Here is a 16,845-nt window from a genome sequence, read left to right as displayed (position 1 = left end):
TAAATTATTCATAATTCATTCATAGTTTTGGAAACCCTGCTGTAATTTAATGTAAAATCCATTTTTGATGTTGATAACAAGGTATGGAATATATTTTCTTTCTCTTTTTTTGTTTGTTTTTATCATTATGGTACACAACCCCATTCAAGTCTATGTGATCAACAAGTTAGATCAAAAGTAATCTAAACGTAGTCAAACTACGTTACCTAATATGTGTAATCCAGATTATTTCATCATGTAATTTGTAATCAGTAATGGACTACAATTTGTTTAATGTTTGCAAAATTATAAAATGGAATGTTGGCTTAATGTTGTTGTCACATAACCAAGAAAAATATTTTTTAACATTTAAAAAACGTTTTTTAAAAAAACATTTTTAAGGCATTTTTTTAACATTTTGCACATTCAGAGAACATTAACATTTTCATAACTTAATGTAAACATTAGCAAAATGTTAGCTGGGAATCATTTTTTAATTGCAATTGAATCGAATCAAAACATTGTCAGAGCAAATATTTCCACCCTTTTAAATAAGGCAGCATGACATCATGATTTTGAATGGCTAATCATTTAATTCAATTATATTCTTATCCTCAGGAACATTGCAGATACAGTCTGATGAAAGATCACTGGGCCAGCGACACTGCAGTCGTCCCGATGACGTCTTCAGCTGCAGAGCAAAGGTCAGAGATTTGATTGGACGAGGCAAAGAAATGCGATCTCCTCACATATCTTTAAATGAATCATTCGTCTAGTTTCACTGTGTTGCAATGCTATAAATATCTCTCCCGGTTGAACCCATGCCCCTGCGTTGCCTTTGGAGCCCAACATGAAGAATAATAAACAGCGAATTTCACAAGACAAGAGATATGAGGGTTCATGACAGGCAAAGAGCACCACAGAAAAGTGTTGGGAAAACACTATGCAACATAGAAAAAGATACAAAAGATCCCAAGTAAAACATATGGGTGAATCTGCCAAGAACGCATTCCGGACATATTTTGGCATTCGACAAAAGAACATCTTTTGTAGCTTTATATATCATAAAAAAAGTTTTTATGACTATTTCAATACCATATCTCACACTGCATGAGTTTGTGTGTGTGTGTGTGTGAGAGATTCACCCAATCAGGTACTGTTTTAGTAATATAAACTAATTTAAAAATAATTCTAGTGAATGAAAAAAAGTCTTTGCAGCAAGAAACCACTACTAAACACACACAGACATGATCAGGACACACCCTGAGCGTCGACGGCCTTCAAATGTAAACTATGTCAACTAGTCCAGAGTCCATATTTATTGAGATTTCACCAATTGACGAGAGATAAACCTGGTTGAGATGAGTAGTTTGAACTGTTTCACACACTTTACAGTTGAGCAAAGCTGCAAAACACCATGTGAAAAAGAAACTCGGATGATTGAAATTTTTGGCCAATACCAATAATCGACAATTATCAATTATAATATTTCAAATCCATACCGTTCACACAGTACCATGCTTATAGTAAAATAAATAAAAGCAGGTATCTAATATCATTCTAATCACACTGATACTGACAATGAAAAAAATGCATATAATCTAGCACAGAAAAAGAATTTACTGCTTGAATTGGAAAAAAAATAAGCCCAAAGTCTTGTATCTGCTTATAATATCCCCAGCTTACATGGAACGTCCCAACAAGATTCTCTCAATGCTATGAACAAACGTTCTTCCAATTCCGTTCTCATTGTTCATGGAACTTTTTTCTGAAACGCTTTACTCTAACGTCTTCTAAATGTTTGAGAAAAATCCCAGCTGACAGGGAATGTTCTCAGAAAGTTCTGGCTAGTTTCTCTCAAAATGTATGAACAAACGTTCGTTCAAAGTCATCTAATAAAGATGGTAGCACAAAAAGGTTATTTATACGTTGTTAATAGAACTTTTAAGTTTGTCTGACGTTTTTGTAAATGTTACAACTTGTTTTAGAATCTTCACAGAACATTCAAAAGTAACATTTCCTTAATGTTGCAAAATGATACAATGGAATGTTCCATTAACGTAACATCTTTAACTGGACGTTTTGAACGTTTGAACTTAATGGGAACGGAGCAAAATGTTCTTAGAAGATTTTTGTTAGCTGGGAACAGCCTGATCAGACCGAAAGGCTCGCTGGACATTTCAAAAACACAGATATAGTCACTGATACATTGATGCTTTTAGAAATAATTTATGGCGGTTTCAGCTGAAACACTTCACCGTCCTGTAAAGAGGACACTTGCATGTTCTTGCACGTGGATGTTGATGATTTTAATTCTTCTTCTTGCCGTTGCTGGCCTGCTCCTGAGGAACGCTCTTCATGAAGAAGGTCTGGTCCATGTAGCAGCGGACGGCGAGGAGGACGGGCACGGCTGTGTACAGCAGGTTCAGCGTGACCACCTGCCTCCACTCGTCTCTAGGGATGCGGTAGGTGAACGGTGTGCGCGAGTGAACAGACGCGCCCAGGTGAGTCCACTGCATCTGTGAGAACATCACACACACGGTTAATACTACAGACACATGAGATATATTTTTTTAATGTTACTGGCACTGATCTGAATTGTAAATGGATAATCGAAGGTCTTTTTTTTTGTCTCAATAAGACTATACCAGTTTTAAAATCTGTTGTATTATGTTTTGATCTAAACTTCTAAGATAGAAGTTTAATTTTGAAGAGATTTATTCAGACAAAACAGTACAGATTGATACTGGGCTGTCATATCGGTTACTGACTGTAACAAAAACGAATATCTTCATTTCACACATTTTTTCTGATTGATGATGTTTTCTCCTTTTCAACCTAAAATGTGTAACCAGTACAAAAAAAAATAAAAATAAAAATAATAATAATCAAAACTACAATGATTATTTGATAAAAATTAAAAAACTACAAAATTATACATATTATATCATTAATAATAATTGTAAATCATTTTATTTAAAATAAGTTTTGAATAATAAATTCCCAAGTAAAGTTCCTCTCAGTGTTATTTTAGTATTATTTATATATTATTGTATTATTTATTAATATGTCTAATTAGCTTTTATGTTTATATTTTCAGTTTTTTTTTAATGTCACTCATCTGTAGAAATCACAGGTATATTGACCAGACTGAATAATCAACCAATATCAGATTTTAAAAAAAAACATTATATTGTGTAATATTTTATTGAAATATGTAAATATTGTGTAAAACAAGTTTTAAATTTTTTTGAAATAGCTAATTTTTTTTGTGTGATTTTTGTCATTTTTTAAACATTTAAAAAAATATATTTATCTTAAATTTATTTTTATTTCAGTTTTAGTAATTTTAGCACTAAAGCTTAAAACTTATTTGATTTCATTTAATTTTCAAGGCAACATTTTTTTTTGTATCTTTTCATCTAATATTTGTTCATTTCATGAAACTGTCTTTTTTGTTTGATATAAAGCTAAAAATGAATAATTATTTATTAATTTATACGAACAAAATATATTACTAAATAATTGCAGCTTTTCAATAAATGAAAATGAATTTGAATAGTTTTAGTTAACAACAACAACAGCACTGGTTGCTGTATATGTACCTGAGCTACAGCTCCTGCGAGGACCAGCGTCCAGTCCAACATCCATCTGCATCCCGGAGCGTAAAGCCCATAAACACACGCCATCAAGAGCGGCAAAACATAGAAGAGGAACACCAGCATCTACAAGACATGAGATCCGTCAGTCCATCATGTTTCCATCTCAATGATATCTCTATGTCATTCTTTCCGTACTATAGTATATACTAGCACTAGTGCATCTCAAAGCATAAAAATAGGGTGTTAAATATACCCAAGTGTGCATCACACTCACCGTGACTTTTGGAAAGCCGACGCTGTCTTTCATGTAAGGCTCGTATTGGAAGATGTAGGTAAAACAAAAATCCAGAGAACATTCGAGAACAACCTGTTAAAGAAATAAAGAAGAGAGAAGGAAAAGGGTGAGTGATGGAATAAATGGCTGGAGAAACAGACACTTGGATGGATGTGTAGATACTTACAAAGCCTCTGAACGCAGTGAAGATGATGCTTCCCATGAGGCCCAGCGTAAGCAGCAGGTCTGTGGGACGAGACAGCAGCGTTTTCTTCTGCTCCACCTCCACCTACAGACCACATCAAACCCATCTAGTACTTCCACATCAGTAGAGACTAGTGTTCACCTCAAGGCACATAAATAGTTTGAAATGAATGGCTCGGCCACTGCTGGATTTGTAAATGATTATACTCATTCAAGATGAGCGTTTATTCTCGGTTCTGATCAGTGGATCTCAGAGGATTGAATCAATACTGTGCTGTCAATCATCTGGAATCTCACCTTGTCAGCAGGAATGATTGACAGCTCTCTCGGCCTGTTGAGAAGCTTTGCCGCCACCCATATGGGTAAAACCAGAGAAGGGGCGTTTCTCCAGAAAGCAGGGAGGAGGTTTTTTCCATATTTACCTGAAACACAGAAACAAAGGCAGCTGAGTTTGACCTGACAGATTACAGACACATCCAGATTTTCATACATCAGGGGAGGGTTTTAACAATAAACACACACTTTTAGTTTGGAGAAGTTGAGTTTCTGACCTACTACAACGCCTGTGATTAAGACGATCTCACTGGCGATCATGGATCCGGCCCATACGAGAGCTAAACTGCGAAACGGCTTCCTGTATGAAGAGAAACCAACAACACGACATCTCAATCACAATTGCTTATTATAATTTTTGCTTTAATATAAATGTGTATATGGTTGAGCAACAAGCCATCTTTTTTTTTTAGATTAGATTTTTTTTTCAAATATCAATATTTTTTGTGAATCTATCATTTAAATACGTAAAATAATTGTTATAAAAATTTTTTTTAATAAGTGTTAAATATTAAAAATAAAAAACATTATATATTTATATATATATAACATATACAATTATATTTTTGTATTTAAAATTTGATATATATATATATATATATATAGAAAGAGAAAGAGAGAGACGTTTTCAAATGTGAATCTATAATTTTAAATATTGTGTAATATTTTATCATTTTGTAAGTATTGTATAAAGTAAGTGTTAAATAAAATATTTTGAAAATATTATAAATATATACAATGGATATACACTATATATATATATATATATATAAACTACTAATATTTTCAAATGTGAATCTATCATCTTGTGTTAAAATAAGTGTTAAATATTTTGAATATATATATATATATGCATTAATTTATATATTAATTTATAATTTAATTATATATTAATTAATTTATATTTATTTTATATATATTATATGTATAATATATATTATAAATATATATTATATTTATTATTTATAATAATTATTTATATATATAATTCATTTAATATAATTTTATTAATATTAATATGATTAATATTAAAATATACTGTTTGTGTGTGTGTGTATATTTTTTATAATTTAAATATTTATATGTAATTAAAAAAAAAATTATATTAATGTATTACAAGCTGCATGCATAATAATGATAAAATAATTGGCAAAATCCGTTAAAATTGTTTTAAAACTATTCTAAATTCACCTGGAGTGTTTAATGTGTCACTCTGTAGGAAAAGTATTTCATGTCAACTTCCCATATCTGCATCACCCATAAATATATTGGCATTGCTGTGTTGCTGTGTGTTTTTGTAGTTGTGATAATGATTGTACCCTGCAGTCATGTGGTGGGCCATGATGAGGAGCAGACCGTAGTGAACGACGCCGTCCCAGTAGCTCATCATGATGCCGTGGGCCGTGCTGAGGTACGGCTCTTCCTTTAACACACATATGAGAGGATCAGTTCAGTCAGTGTGTGAGTGTGAGTGTGAGTGTGAGTGTGAGTGTGAGTGTGTGTGTGTGTGTGTCCTCCATAAGAACTCAGAGCTTTTGCTTTTGTAATCTAAGAATTATCATAATCTTTTAGTTCATGAGTGTGAGTTTGAATTGGCTGCAAAATAGAGGAACTTCATTAATCTGACAAAACATAAGCAATCATCATTATAACTCCGCTCCTGCATCATATCTGCTGAATGAAATCCAATAATTGTTTCTTACTAATTTTGTGCTGCTGATTCCCAAAACAGTGGATTTCAGTGCATTTCGTAGCATTATTGCTTTCGACAAGCATTTGTGCAGTGAAGAAATCTCGTATTCTCCCTCAATCAGCAGAAAAACACCACAAACACACGATTCCTGTCTGAATCTGAGCCAGATCACAACTATCTGTTCAATTCTCAGCCCGTTTTCACATATATGACATTATTTGATGCCTAATCCTGATTGCAAGGTCAGAATTATGGCTAGTGACAGAAGAAAATGCAAACATGAGCCTGATGTTTTCTGCTGCATCTGTGGGCGTTTTACTGCATACAAACAGAAAATTACAGATTTTGGGAAAAAAATTATTTTGTAAAGTGCAAAGTGCACTAAAAACTTATTTTTGTCATAAACTGAAACTTTTGGCATTTGACTGCTTTTGTTATTTTGATGTACATTTAAGATGATACATAATTTGAAAAACATTTATTCTGTGTGTGAAGGAAAGTTTTTATTGATATTTTGAACTCTTTTTGATATTCAGCCTTTCTTACAAATCAACAGATTTTTTGTTTCGTGTAATGATAGCCGGTTTCAGGTTGTTGTAAACATTTTATGACAACATGGTTATGTGAAATTCATATTGAAAAATCAAATGCATTGTTAAAAATGACATTTGCAGCAGTTATACACTTTTTTTGATTAATTCCATCATCATTCCATCAATTTCTGCATCATGTTTGCTGCCTGAATTCACTTTTTACACTGCAGAAATAATGTTCTTGCGCTGTATTTTTGTCTTGTTTTCCAGTATATATACCTAAACATTCTTAAATCAAAATACATTTACTTAAAAAGCAAACTGACTTACAATATTAAGTCTTGTTTTCTGAAAACAAAAATGGGGTAAGAAAAATCAACTTAATCCAAAAGGAACACAAACAATATTAGGTAACACTTTAATTTAGGGACTAGCTATTAACTAGTTGCTTATTAGCGTGCATACTAGCATATTGGCTGTTTATTAGTACTTATAAAGCACATATGTATTAATGCCTTATTCTGCATGACCATATTCTAGATCCCTTAATCCAACCTCGTTCTAACTATTAATAAGCAGTAAATTAGGAGTTTATTAAGGCAAAAGTCATAGAATTGGTCCCCAAACTAAAGTGTGACCCAATATTATTTTTCTGTCCCCACTGGCAGATTTTTTTTCTTGTTTTAAGCATGAAACCACTTAATTTTGTGTGTGTGTGTGTGTGTGTGTGTGAGCGAGAAAGAGGAACAGGTATTCACTTCAATGTGTGTGTGTGAGAGAGAGAGAGAGAGAGAGAGACAGAGAGAGAGAGAGGAACAGGTATTCACTTCAATGTGTGTGTGTGAGAGAGAGAGAGAGAGAGAGAGACAGAGAGAGAGAGAGGAACAGGTATTCACTTCAATGTGTGTGTGTGAGAGAGAGAGAGAGAGAGAGAGACAGAGAGAGAGAGAGGAACAGGTATTCACTTCAATGTGTGTGTGTGAGAGAGAGAGAGAGAGAGAGAGACAGAGAGAGAGAGAGGAACAGGTATTCACTTCAATGTGTGTGTGTGAGAGAGAGAGAGAGAGAGAGAGACGGGTATTCACTCCTATGTATGTGTGTGTGTGTGTGTGTGTGAGCGAGAAAGAGGAACAGGTATTCACTTCAATGTGTGTGTGTGAGAGAGAGAGAGAGAGAGAGAGAGAGAGAGAGAGAGAGAGATCTAACCTTGCTTATATAAAAGTCCATAAAGCCCTTGATCAGTCCGGTGTGCTGCAGTGCATTGGTGATGCTGACAACAGAGGTGAAGGAAAACACGGCAAACACTGAAACACACACAGACTGGAAACATCAGCACATCTCTCACTCTGCACACGTTTATCTCTCTCCCTCCATCAAACCCAAACAGCCCTTCTCTCCTCTCCATTTCTTAGTCTCTGTCTGGCTTTCACTTTCTTTTCCTCGCCAGCTATTGATTTCTCTCCCAAACAGCGAGTTAATGATGGCTCACGGTTGTCCAGGTGAAGGTGGATTTTAATCATGCGGCCCTCAGACCAGAGTCTCTTCATTCCCTAGTGGAAAAGTCTCCTCGCTTTTGGATTCAAGCATGCATTAGTGCTGGCAGCCGGACAAATAGAGGCTGGAGAAACTTTAGAGGAGCTGAGATCACTCATGGATTGATCACAGCAGGGCTGATTTAGTGGCTGTCCACCGACTCAAGAGCTGTCAATAACGGCGACACGTCCAACATGATAATGTATTGCTCTGAGGGTTCAGAAGCATCTCAGAAAGCTCTCAGTTAGGATTTAAGTTTAAGCTTTGCTTCCAAATGGTCTCCTAAAAAGCTTGAGCAATATTTGAATTGCAGACTTTAGTATCTTGACAAGTCTGAGCACAGTTTGAGATCTCTTCTGAAACTCTTGATTAGTTTACTGAGCTCATATAAAAACATCAGTTTGCTATGCATTTGCAAACTGATGCACAGTAAAAAGGATTTTTCGAAGTTGCAAATAAAACAAAGATTGTGTTTAAAATACTATTTCAGTCTTTCTACATCAAAATTTCACGTTTAATTCAATGCATTATTTTGCCGTTTCTTCCTACCTTTAATTATTTGTAATTATCTGTGAATTTCTGAGTAAAAATTGTTTGTACAAAAAAATGTCACATTTCAATCAGAAATTGCAAGTAAATTTCACAAACAATTACAAAGAAATTTTTTTTTTTTAAAGCAGAAACACTGAAAAACTCCAGTAATCTTTCTTTTATTTGCAAATTTTAAAATTATTTTTACGGTGTATACCGCATTTTTCCCAGTGTGTCTGGAGAACGTAATACATTTTTCTTTCATTCGTGGTATTTTGGGGTATTTTTGTATTGTTGCATTGCATCTTCATCTGTCAGTATTGGTCTTACCGTAGAAGAGAGGGTCGGTAGATGTTTTACTCTTGACACTGAGGTTTGCCAGGAGAAATATCGTTGTAAGAACCATAATGCCTATTGCCAGTATAACCTGTGGACTGGACGAGAAAACACGTCATTCGAAACATCAGTTTGATGCATGCCATTTCACTCATAATGCAGAATAAGGCTGTAGTCCAAGCGTGAAAATGAGATTATCAGAGCTTGTTTTTATCTTACATGATCAATGACAAACTAAATCTCACAAAAACCTATCCAGATCATACTTCACCCCCAAAACAACAACAACAAAAAACGTTATAACATGCATATAGAAAAGAAAGTCTATTTTAGGAATGCATGTAATTCTAATTATTGAAAACTTTGATTTCCATTAAATTCTTATGATTGTATTACAGTCAATTTTATTGTATTATATAAAAAATGCTGCAATACATTTTTTTAAATTAAAATCAGTATCAAATATTTAATATAATAAATATAAATATATTTATTGTCAAAGTTAATTCCCATTTAATTCTTATGACTGTAATACAGTAAATTGTATTATATTACATAAAAAATGTTTCAATACAATTATTTAAAATTGAATAAGCATAAATTAAAAGTACAAAATATTTAGTAAATATAAATATATTTAATACATATAATATATTTAATATTTAGATATAAAATATTTGCATGGTGTAAATAATTTACAACTTAAATAATATATCTTTTTCAGCATTAATGAAGGTTAAAGCTGTAGTTCAAGTGTATAAATGAGATTTTCAGAGGCATGTTTCTTAAAAATAAGTTATCATTTGCATAAAGAAGGACCATATGCAATTCTCATTATTGTCAAAGTTGAGGCCTATTTGATTCTTATGATTGCAATACAGTAAATTTCATTGAATTGCAGTAAAAATTCTGCAATACAATTGTTTAATATAAATAAGTAATTTGCTATTTAAATAATATATCTTTCTTTATTGTGGTAATGAGAATTTTGAGCGTGAAACTGAATTACATTTATATGAAATCATTTCACAATATGAAAAATATGACTCTCAGAATGTTCTTGACAGCTTTCATGAGATTCACAAATGAACTCTAGAAAGCAAGAATGACTTGATGAAATAAAGCAGAGGTTGATTGCCCTCTTTTGGCCAAGTCACATCATTAAAAACTCATGCAAACTGTTTAAAAGTCACACTTCTGAACATTTGATCTTGTTAAACATGATCAGTTTTGCATTGTTTAATGCCAATGCATTGTTCTTTAACATGCATCACTGTAAAATAATGACATACGAGGCAAACTTACTCTTGTAGGAAGGACACCTGGTTGATTGTGTAGAGAATAAAAGGTGCTGTCAGAGACAGAATAAAAACACTGATCTCTGGAGGCAAATCCATTTGAGAAATCAGGGATCCACAAATATGAAAGCTCTATTTAACGACTCTAGCAAAAACACACAAGCAATATATGGAAAAAACAACGAAAAGCTATTAAATAGCTATTCAAATAAATATCTAGAAACTGCAATAAGGCATCCTGTGCTTTGATTTCCCTGAGCTTCAAGTGTGTCTCTGTGTGTCCTGTAGTTTAGCTACTCAGCAGCACTGAGGATACATGAAATCAGGGCAAACCTTTCAAAGTCCACGGACTCTGAACGATTACCGTCCATTAGTGTGAAGAAAGAGTCCCATCATCAATAACCCCCCACATGATCAAACACACTTCTGACTTTACAGCAATTTATTATTTTACACTAAATATTATACATCGGTATAGCCTATATAGGTGCTGATTGTTTGGATTATCTCAGAAGGGACCCTCCAATAACTGAAAATAATTTTTTCCCCCTTAATATTAATAAAAGTACATGTTTTATACTTGTTTAGACCGCGGAATATCTTTACAATAAAGACATAAAATACACGAATTAATTTTTTTACATTTTTAAACCAAATTATTTTCTTTTTGAACGCACAAAATTCACCTAGCGATGACGTCAGCGGAAGAGTCCTCCTTCTTTGAGATCAAGATGGCGACGTCGACCAGGAAGTAGGTAAACAACCGTACAGGGGTAGAAGAATATGGATTAACCCCTCCAATCCGCCTTTATCGATCAAGAAATACCCAGATTGAGTGGTCTTTGGTGCTCGTGGAGGGGTTTCGCGTACAGGGGGGTTTAATTAACGCGCGGTGAGTGAGTTTTCTGTCAGGTTAGCATGTTAGCACGAATTAAACAATAGCGCTCCATTGAGTCAGTCAGAAAAACGCGCAGACAGTTGATCAATTCGCTAATAAATCAATTATGTTAATCTTAAATAATCAATATGAGCTGGTAATCATATCAAAGTGGCGTGCTTGAGGGGTCAGTGCTGTGTGGCTGAGGGTTTTCAGGTGGACAAACGCTCAGACAGATAATTCGATCACAATCTGATCGATACTTAAACCTTTTTAAGTTGATAATGTCTTTTTATTAAGGGTGAGTTAGTGACAGGTTGTGTTATAGACGTCAGAATAAAACTGACACACACTTGTAGTGTAATTCCCCCCCAAGCTGCCTACATATTTAATATATTATATTTTAACCCATTAGTCCTGTCATATGTCTGTCTCACATTCTAGTCATTCTATCAGTTAGCTTTCTATCTGAAATAAACCGCTTTATTTTGAATATATAATATATAAATGCCACAAAAAGGCATTTATTATATATTTTTCATTCAGATCACCTGGTAAGATCATTTGTTAATGGAAACTCATGCATTTAATAAATAAATAATGCAGAATAGAACTAAATATCTGAATGCGTATGCATGCATGTATCTGTATCTTGTACATTTTATCTCGCTAGTTGTCACAGCCAGTTCAGTGATAGGTCAAACAAACCTGCAAGGTTCAGGTAAGCAGTTGTGTGCATCACCAGCATCATGTGATCATGCATTCTGCTTTATCATCAGTACAAGACGACTTTCCAGCAGGACTCATCAGTCTGAGTTATAAACACTGTAACGAATAGATTATTTGTGACGAGTATCATGCTGACTGATCTCTCTCTCTCTCTCTCTCTCTCTCTCTCAGAGATGGCTGGAGAATGACAGGGCTTTGACACGTGACCATGTTTCTGCTCGGAGCCTGATGCCCACTCTTGCCACGTCTGTTGTCATGGAAACGGAGGACTTTCTGCACCCCGAGGGCCCTCAGCTGGGGAGCCCGAAGTTCAGCGCTCCCAGTCCTCCTCTCACAAGTTCCATGGAGGTACATACTGAGCCTTATAATGTCTGAACAACCACACACACTTTATATTAAGACACACCGTTTACGGTAAATGTTACGGTTACCCCTATGCTATACTAAGGCTGAAGGTCTGCACATGTTTGTTGAACTTGAATCTTGAACCTGAGACCCTGTGACTCAAAACCAAACCAAAAATTGTCATGTTTCTTTAAATTTCCTCACTGAGTGAGTAGAACAAGGGTCTTGTGGAAAAAAAAGTCATGTTTTCCGTTAAAAAAATTAATTAGGCCTATTTTGGGGACTTTTTTTTATAATGATGTATTGCATTTTTTCATGTGATTTGACTACAGTGATGTTTGTTTATAATTTTACTTTAAAAAAACGTACGGTAAATTATGTGATTTTGACTTAATTGACATTAAAATGTCGCAATACAAAATAGGCTTATGTAATTTTACTACGTTTAATATCTTGTGAAATTTCCGTCTGCTTCATAGTTTTTGTGAGATTCACCCAAGATGCACAAATGCTCAGTACAAAATGAGTTAAAACTAATCTATATATATGTATATATATATATGTGTATATATTTATATATATATATATATATATATATATATATATTCTCTCTCTAATGTGTTTAGTACATTAGTTTCAATTGCAGTTTAGTTGTAAACATGTGACATATGCACTTTATCCTAAATTATAGTTATCCATTGTGTATTTATGTATAGAGCGATCTGATATGAAATATTCTAGGAGTGTAATTGTACACAGAAATGATGGTTCAGTACGTACCTCGGTTTTAAAGTCATGGTTTGGTAAGTTTTAGGTACAGAAGGAGAAAAACTAAACACAAAAAATGCTTCTTGTTGTTTAATGATCAAATTGTGGCTCTGTCTTTAAATAAATTCAATTATAATCATAATTTTCTCAGGAATAAAAGATCTATCTCAGCTGATGCTGTAACTATATAGGAAGCCCTATTATTTGCACATTACTATAATATTAAAAGTTCCAATTAACAACAGAGCACAAGCTATTAAATTCAAATGCTATACTATAAATATAATAATCGACACAAAAAGCATTTGTTGTTTGAATTTCCTGATAAAATGGACAGAATTTGAAAGATGACAAGATGATAAAACACAACTAGGTGCGCTATAGACAATCTAGTGAAGTTTTATTCACGCATCAACGAAAACAGCATAGACTAAAAGATCGATGTTGAGATTTAGGAGTCATCATTGATGAATTAAAATTAAAATATGTAAAACTAGGAGTTTTAAAGTAATTTCCGCATATGCAGTGGTTAAAACATGCGTACCAAACCGAAAGACCTGTACCGTTACACCCCTAAAATATTCAGACTCGATCTGTATTCTAGTAGTATTTGAAGGCTTTGGAGACATTCTGGTCTGTGTGTGATTGTTCCTGACCGCTCTCCTCTGATTTATCAGGCAGCTCCAGCCAAACCCGTCCTCGGGTCTAGACCTCTCTGACATAGACTTTCACGACCTTGTGCAGAACGGAGATTTCTCCCAGGTAAGAGCAGATCCCGTCTCTTTTGTTATTGATAGAGGTTGAACTCACCAGAACCATTGGGAAAGTAATTCAAAAACAAGCACTGAATGTGTCATTTTAACTTTTTTGATATTGGTTCCTGATTCGTGAGAATTGGCTCTGAAAATTCTTCCCAAAGAGGAAAACTCAAAGTATGGAATAATTTATTTGTAACTTGCAATCACGTCACTGCGTCCCAGAATCACCACTAACATGTACTGTGACTATTTTATGCTTTAATAAATAGCTTCGTCTGCAGGAAAATTTATGCCATCATTACGGCGAATGCAGGATAAAAGCGCAGGTTTGAATATCTGAAGCGCAGCATACAATTATGATGATGTAGCTGCGGCGTTAATGCAAACACATTAATGAGATGTTCATTTTAGCGCCGCTACAGAATTTTATTTGTGCAATGAATGAACTGAACTGAAAGTGAAATCAACCAAGATCTCTTTCTTGAATCATGATTTGGTCAAAAACAAAAAATCAATTAATTTTAAAATGTGAACGTTGCGTACTGTTGTTTGACAGTGTTATTTTAGTATTATTGAGCTAAAATTTGTATTTTTATTTTATTTAGTTTTTATTAATATTTTGAATTATTATTATTATTTTACTATTGTTTTGTTTTTATTTTAATTTAAAAGTTTTTGTATTTTTTTTGTTTGTTTTTATCTTTTTATTTTTATATGTCTTCAAATGTTTATTCATTTTTATATCAGTTTTAGTTTTTAGTACACTAAGTTAAAATACATGAAAATGAGAATTGTTGCCTAGCAACTAGCTGAAATAAAATAAGCTTACATTTTTGTTTTTTTGTCTTTTTTGCAATATTTTTAATAAGTTAAAATTTATTTGGTAACGCTTTACAATAAGGTTCGTTAGTTAACTACTTTAGTTAACACGAACTAAGCATGAACAGTATTTCTACAGCATTTATTAATCTTAATGTTAATTTCAACATTTACTAATGCATTATTAAAATCAAAAGTTGTGCTTGTTAACATTAGTTAATGCACTGTGAATTAACATGAACTAACAATGAACCTCTGTATTTTCATTAACTAACATTAACAAAGATTAATAAATACTGTAATAAATGTATTGCTCATTGTTTGTTCTTGTTAATTAATGCATTAACTAATGGAACCTTATTGTAAAGTGTTACCGTTTATTTTATGTTTGAGTGTTGCATGCCATGCAGTGCACAGCTTCACAATCTTATTAAAAATAGTAGGAATCGCAGTATTTACTGCAGTGTATTCTCTACATAGACTATCACTCTGTGTCACGTGGAATGATATTATATGGAGGAAAGAGTTTATACTCTCTCTGTGCATGAGAACATAGAAACTAGTTAGGATCAAATGTTTCCAGCTTTATCTTTGATTGTTCAGTCGTCTTTGCACAGATCTTATCCACATAACTAACACTGAACTGAAATGATTGCAAATGGAAATATCAGTTATATGCTGCTTTATATTTTGCTGTTCAGGCACAACTCACTATTTACTCTCTATTTGCATACTAACAAAAGCCATACACTGCTGTCAACACTTCTTAAAGCACATGCTGTAAAATTAGGCTTGGCTGCCTGTAAATATGGACACAAAAGCATCACTTGCTGCAGTGTTAAGCTCATGCTTTTCTCAAATGAAAGTCTTCTGGTACAGCTCTGGTTTGGTTAAATCTGCATTGTTTACAGATTTTTATTTATTTATTATAGGCTGCTCGATGCATTCAGGTGTTTTTGTTTGAAAATTATTAACCATGATATCACGTGATTGGTTACCTGAAATCTTTATTTCTTTTTTATTCATTTAGTTAATTAGTTTATTCATTTAATTTGTGATGCTACTGTTGATTGGTTACCTGAAATCATTCATTTGTTTATTTAAATTTGTGATGCTACTGTTAATCTTTTATTTTCCTCTGTATTTATTTATTATAGGCTGCTCGATGCATTCAGGTGTTTTTGTTTGCTATGGTTGTAACATGAAAATTATTAACCATGATATCACGTGATTGGTTACCTGAAATCTTTTTTTCTTTTTTATTCATTTAGTTAATTAGTTTATTCATTTAATTTGTGACGCTACTGTTGATTGGTTACCTGAAATCATTCATTTGTTTATTTAAATTTGTGATGCTACTGTTAATCTTTTATTTTCCTCTTAATTAATTAATTAAATTAAATTTGTTCTGCTACTTGTGATTGGCTACCTGAAACCTTTAATTTTTCTCTCTTATTTATTTATTTAATCTGTGATGCTACTTCAGCAGCATTATTTTCTCTTATATTTTATTTGCGATAGAACAAATATTTACAAATATTCTAAATTTATTATGAATTTCATTTATCTAAATAACTTCTGATCATTATATCAAAGTCAGACTGTGCTGATTCTAATCTCTTTGTTTTGTATAGTAAAAGTCCCTCTTTATTATAATTGCATAGAAAAGAGTGAACAGCTGTTTTTTTGTTTTTTTTACTCCAATTCCAAAAAAGCTGTGTAAAAATGTAAATAAGAACAGAATTGTCCATACAGAACAGAATTTGCAAATCTAATTTTTTTTATTCATATTTGCATTGAAAACAGGCACGGCACCAGAATTTTTTCTCTTCCGGTGCTAAGGGGGGTAGACCAATATGTGGGGGTGCTAAGAAAATAAATGATATTGATGACGTCAGAGTTACTTCATAAAGAAATTGACGTTTTTTTAAAAATAAAAGCATGGTACACACCATATTCAACAGAAGTGTAGTTTTAATTTATATTTTGCCAACAAATAGGCAAATTCATCAAAATAGATATAATCTTAATATAAGTGACCATAAGACAACGACGACAACTTTTTACATAAAAAGGAAAGACTTCAGAACTGGACAGCACCCATGCGTTTAGCATGAACAACACAATACATTTGCATGCATAATCAGAACTGTGCATACTTAAAACTTAAATAAAACATTAAAACGAACACCACATCACAATCGCAGTGATTATTATGTAATGGATTAAATGT

The 16,845-nt window shown here is 33.1% G+C and overlaps 2 protein-coding genes across 2 annotated transcripts in view; one reads left to right on the top strand and one right to left on the bottom strand.

Annotated features, from left to right (window-relative positions):
- Positions 1 to 1,115: 1,115 nt before the first annotated feature.
- On the bottom strand, positions 1,116 to 10,460 carry tm6sf2a (transmembrane 6 superfamily member 2a). The gene is made up of 10 exons (XM_016286992.1): positions 10,324 to 10,460; positions 9,013 to 9,116; positions 7,825 to 7,922; positions 5,712 to 5,815; positions 4,611 to 4,693; positions 4,357 to 4,481; positions 4,043 to 4,144; positions 3,856 to 3,948; positions 3,585 to 3,704; positions 1,116 to 2,498 (listed from the first exon to the last, which is right to left on the bottom strand). The coding sequence occupies exons 1-10, from the start codon at positions 10,413 to 10,415 to the stop codon at positions 2,289 to 2,291; spliced, it is 1,131 nt and encodes a 376-aa protein (XP_016142478.1). The 5' UTR covers positions 10,416 to 10,460; the 3' UTR covers positions 1,116 to 2,288.
- Positions 10,461 to 13,697: 3,237 nt separating this feature from the next.
- Positions 13,698 to 16,845, top strand: part of LOC107596282 (protein strawberry notch homolog 2-like) — a 45,474-nt gene continuing 42,326 nt past the window's right edge. The window contains exon 1 of the mRNA XM_016286977.1: positions 13,698 to 13,797. The gene's annotated coding sequence lies outside the window, so the exon portion shown is untranslated. The remainder of the gene's footprint in view (positions 13,798 to 16,845) is intronic.

Source organism: Sinocyclocheilus grahami, unplaced genomic scaffold (genome assembly GCF_001515645.1).
Source record: "Sinocyclocheilus grahami isolate Dianchi unplaced genomic scaffold, SAMN03320097.WGS_v1.1 scaffold216.1, whole genome shotgun sequence".
In the NCBI taxonomy this organism is placed as follows: domain Eukaryota; kingdom Metazoa; phylum Chordata; class Actinopteri; order Cypriniformes; family Cyprinidae; genus Sinocyclocheilus; species Sinocyclocheilus grahami.
The sequence above is the reverse complement of the archived record's forward strand: the minus strand, read 5'-3'. Positions and strand labels throughout refer to the sequence as shown.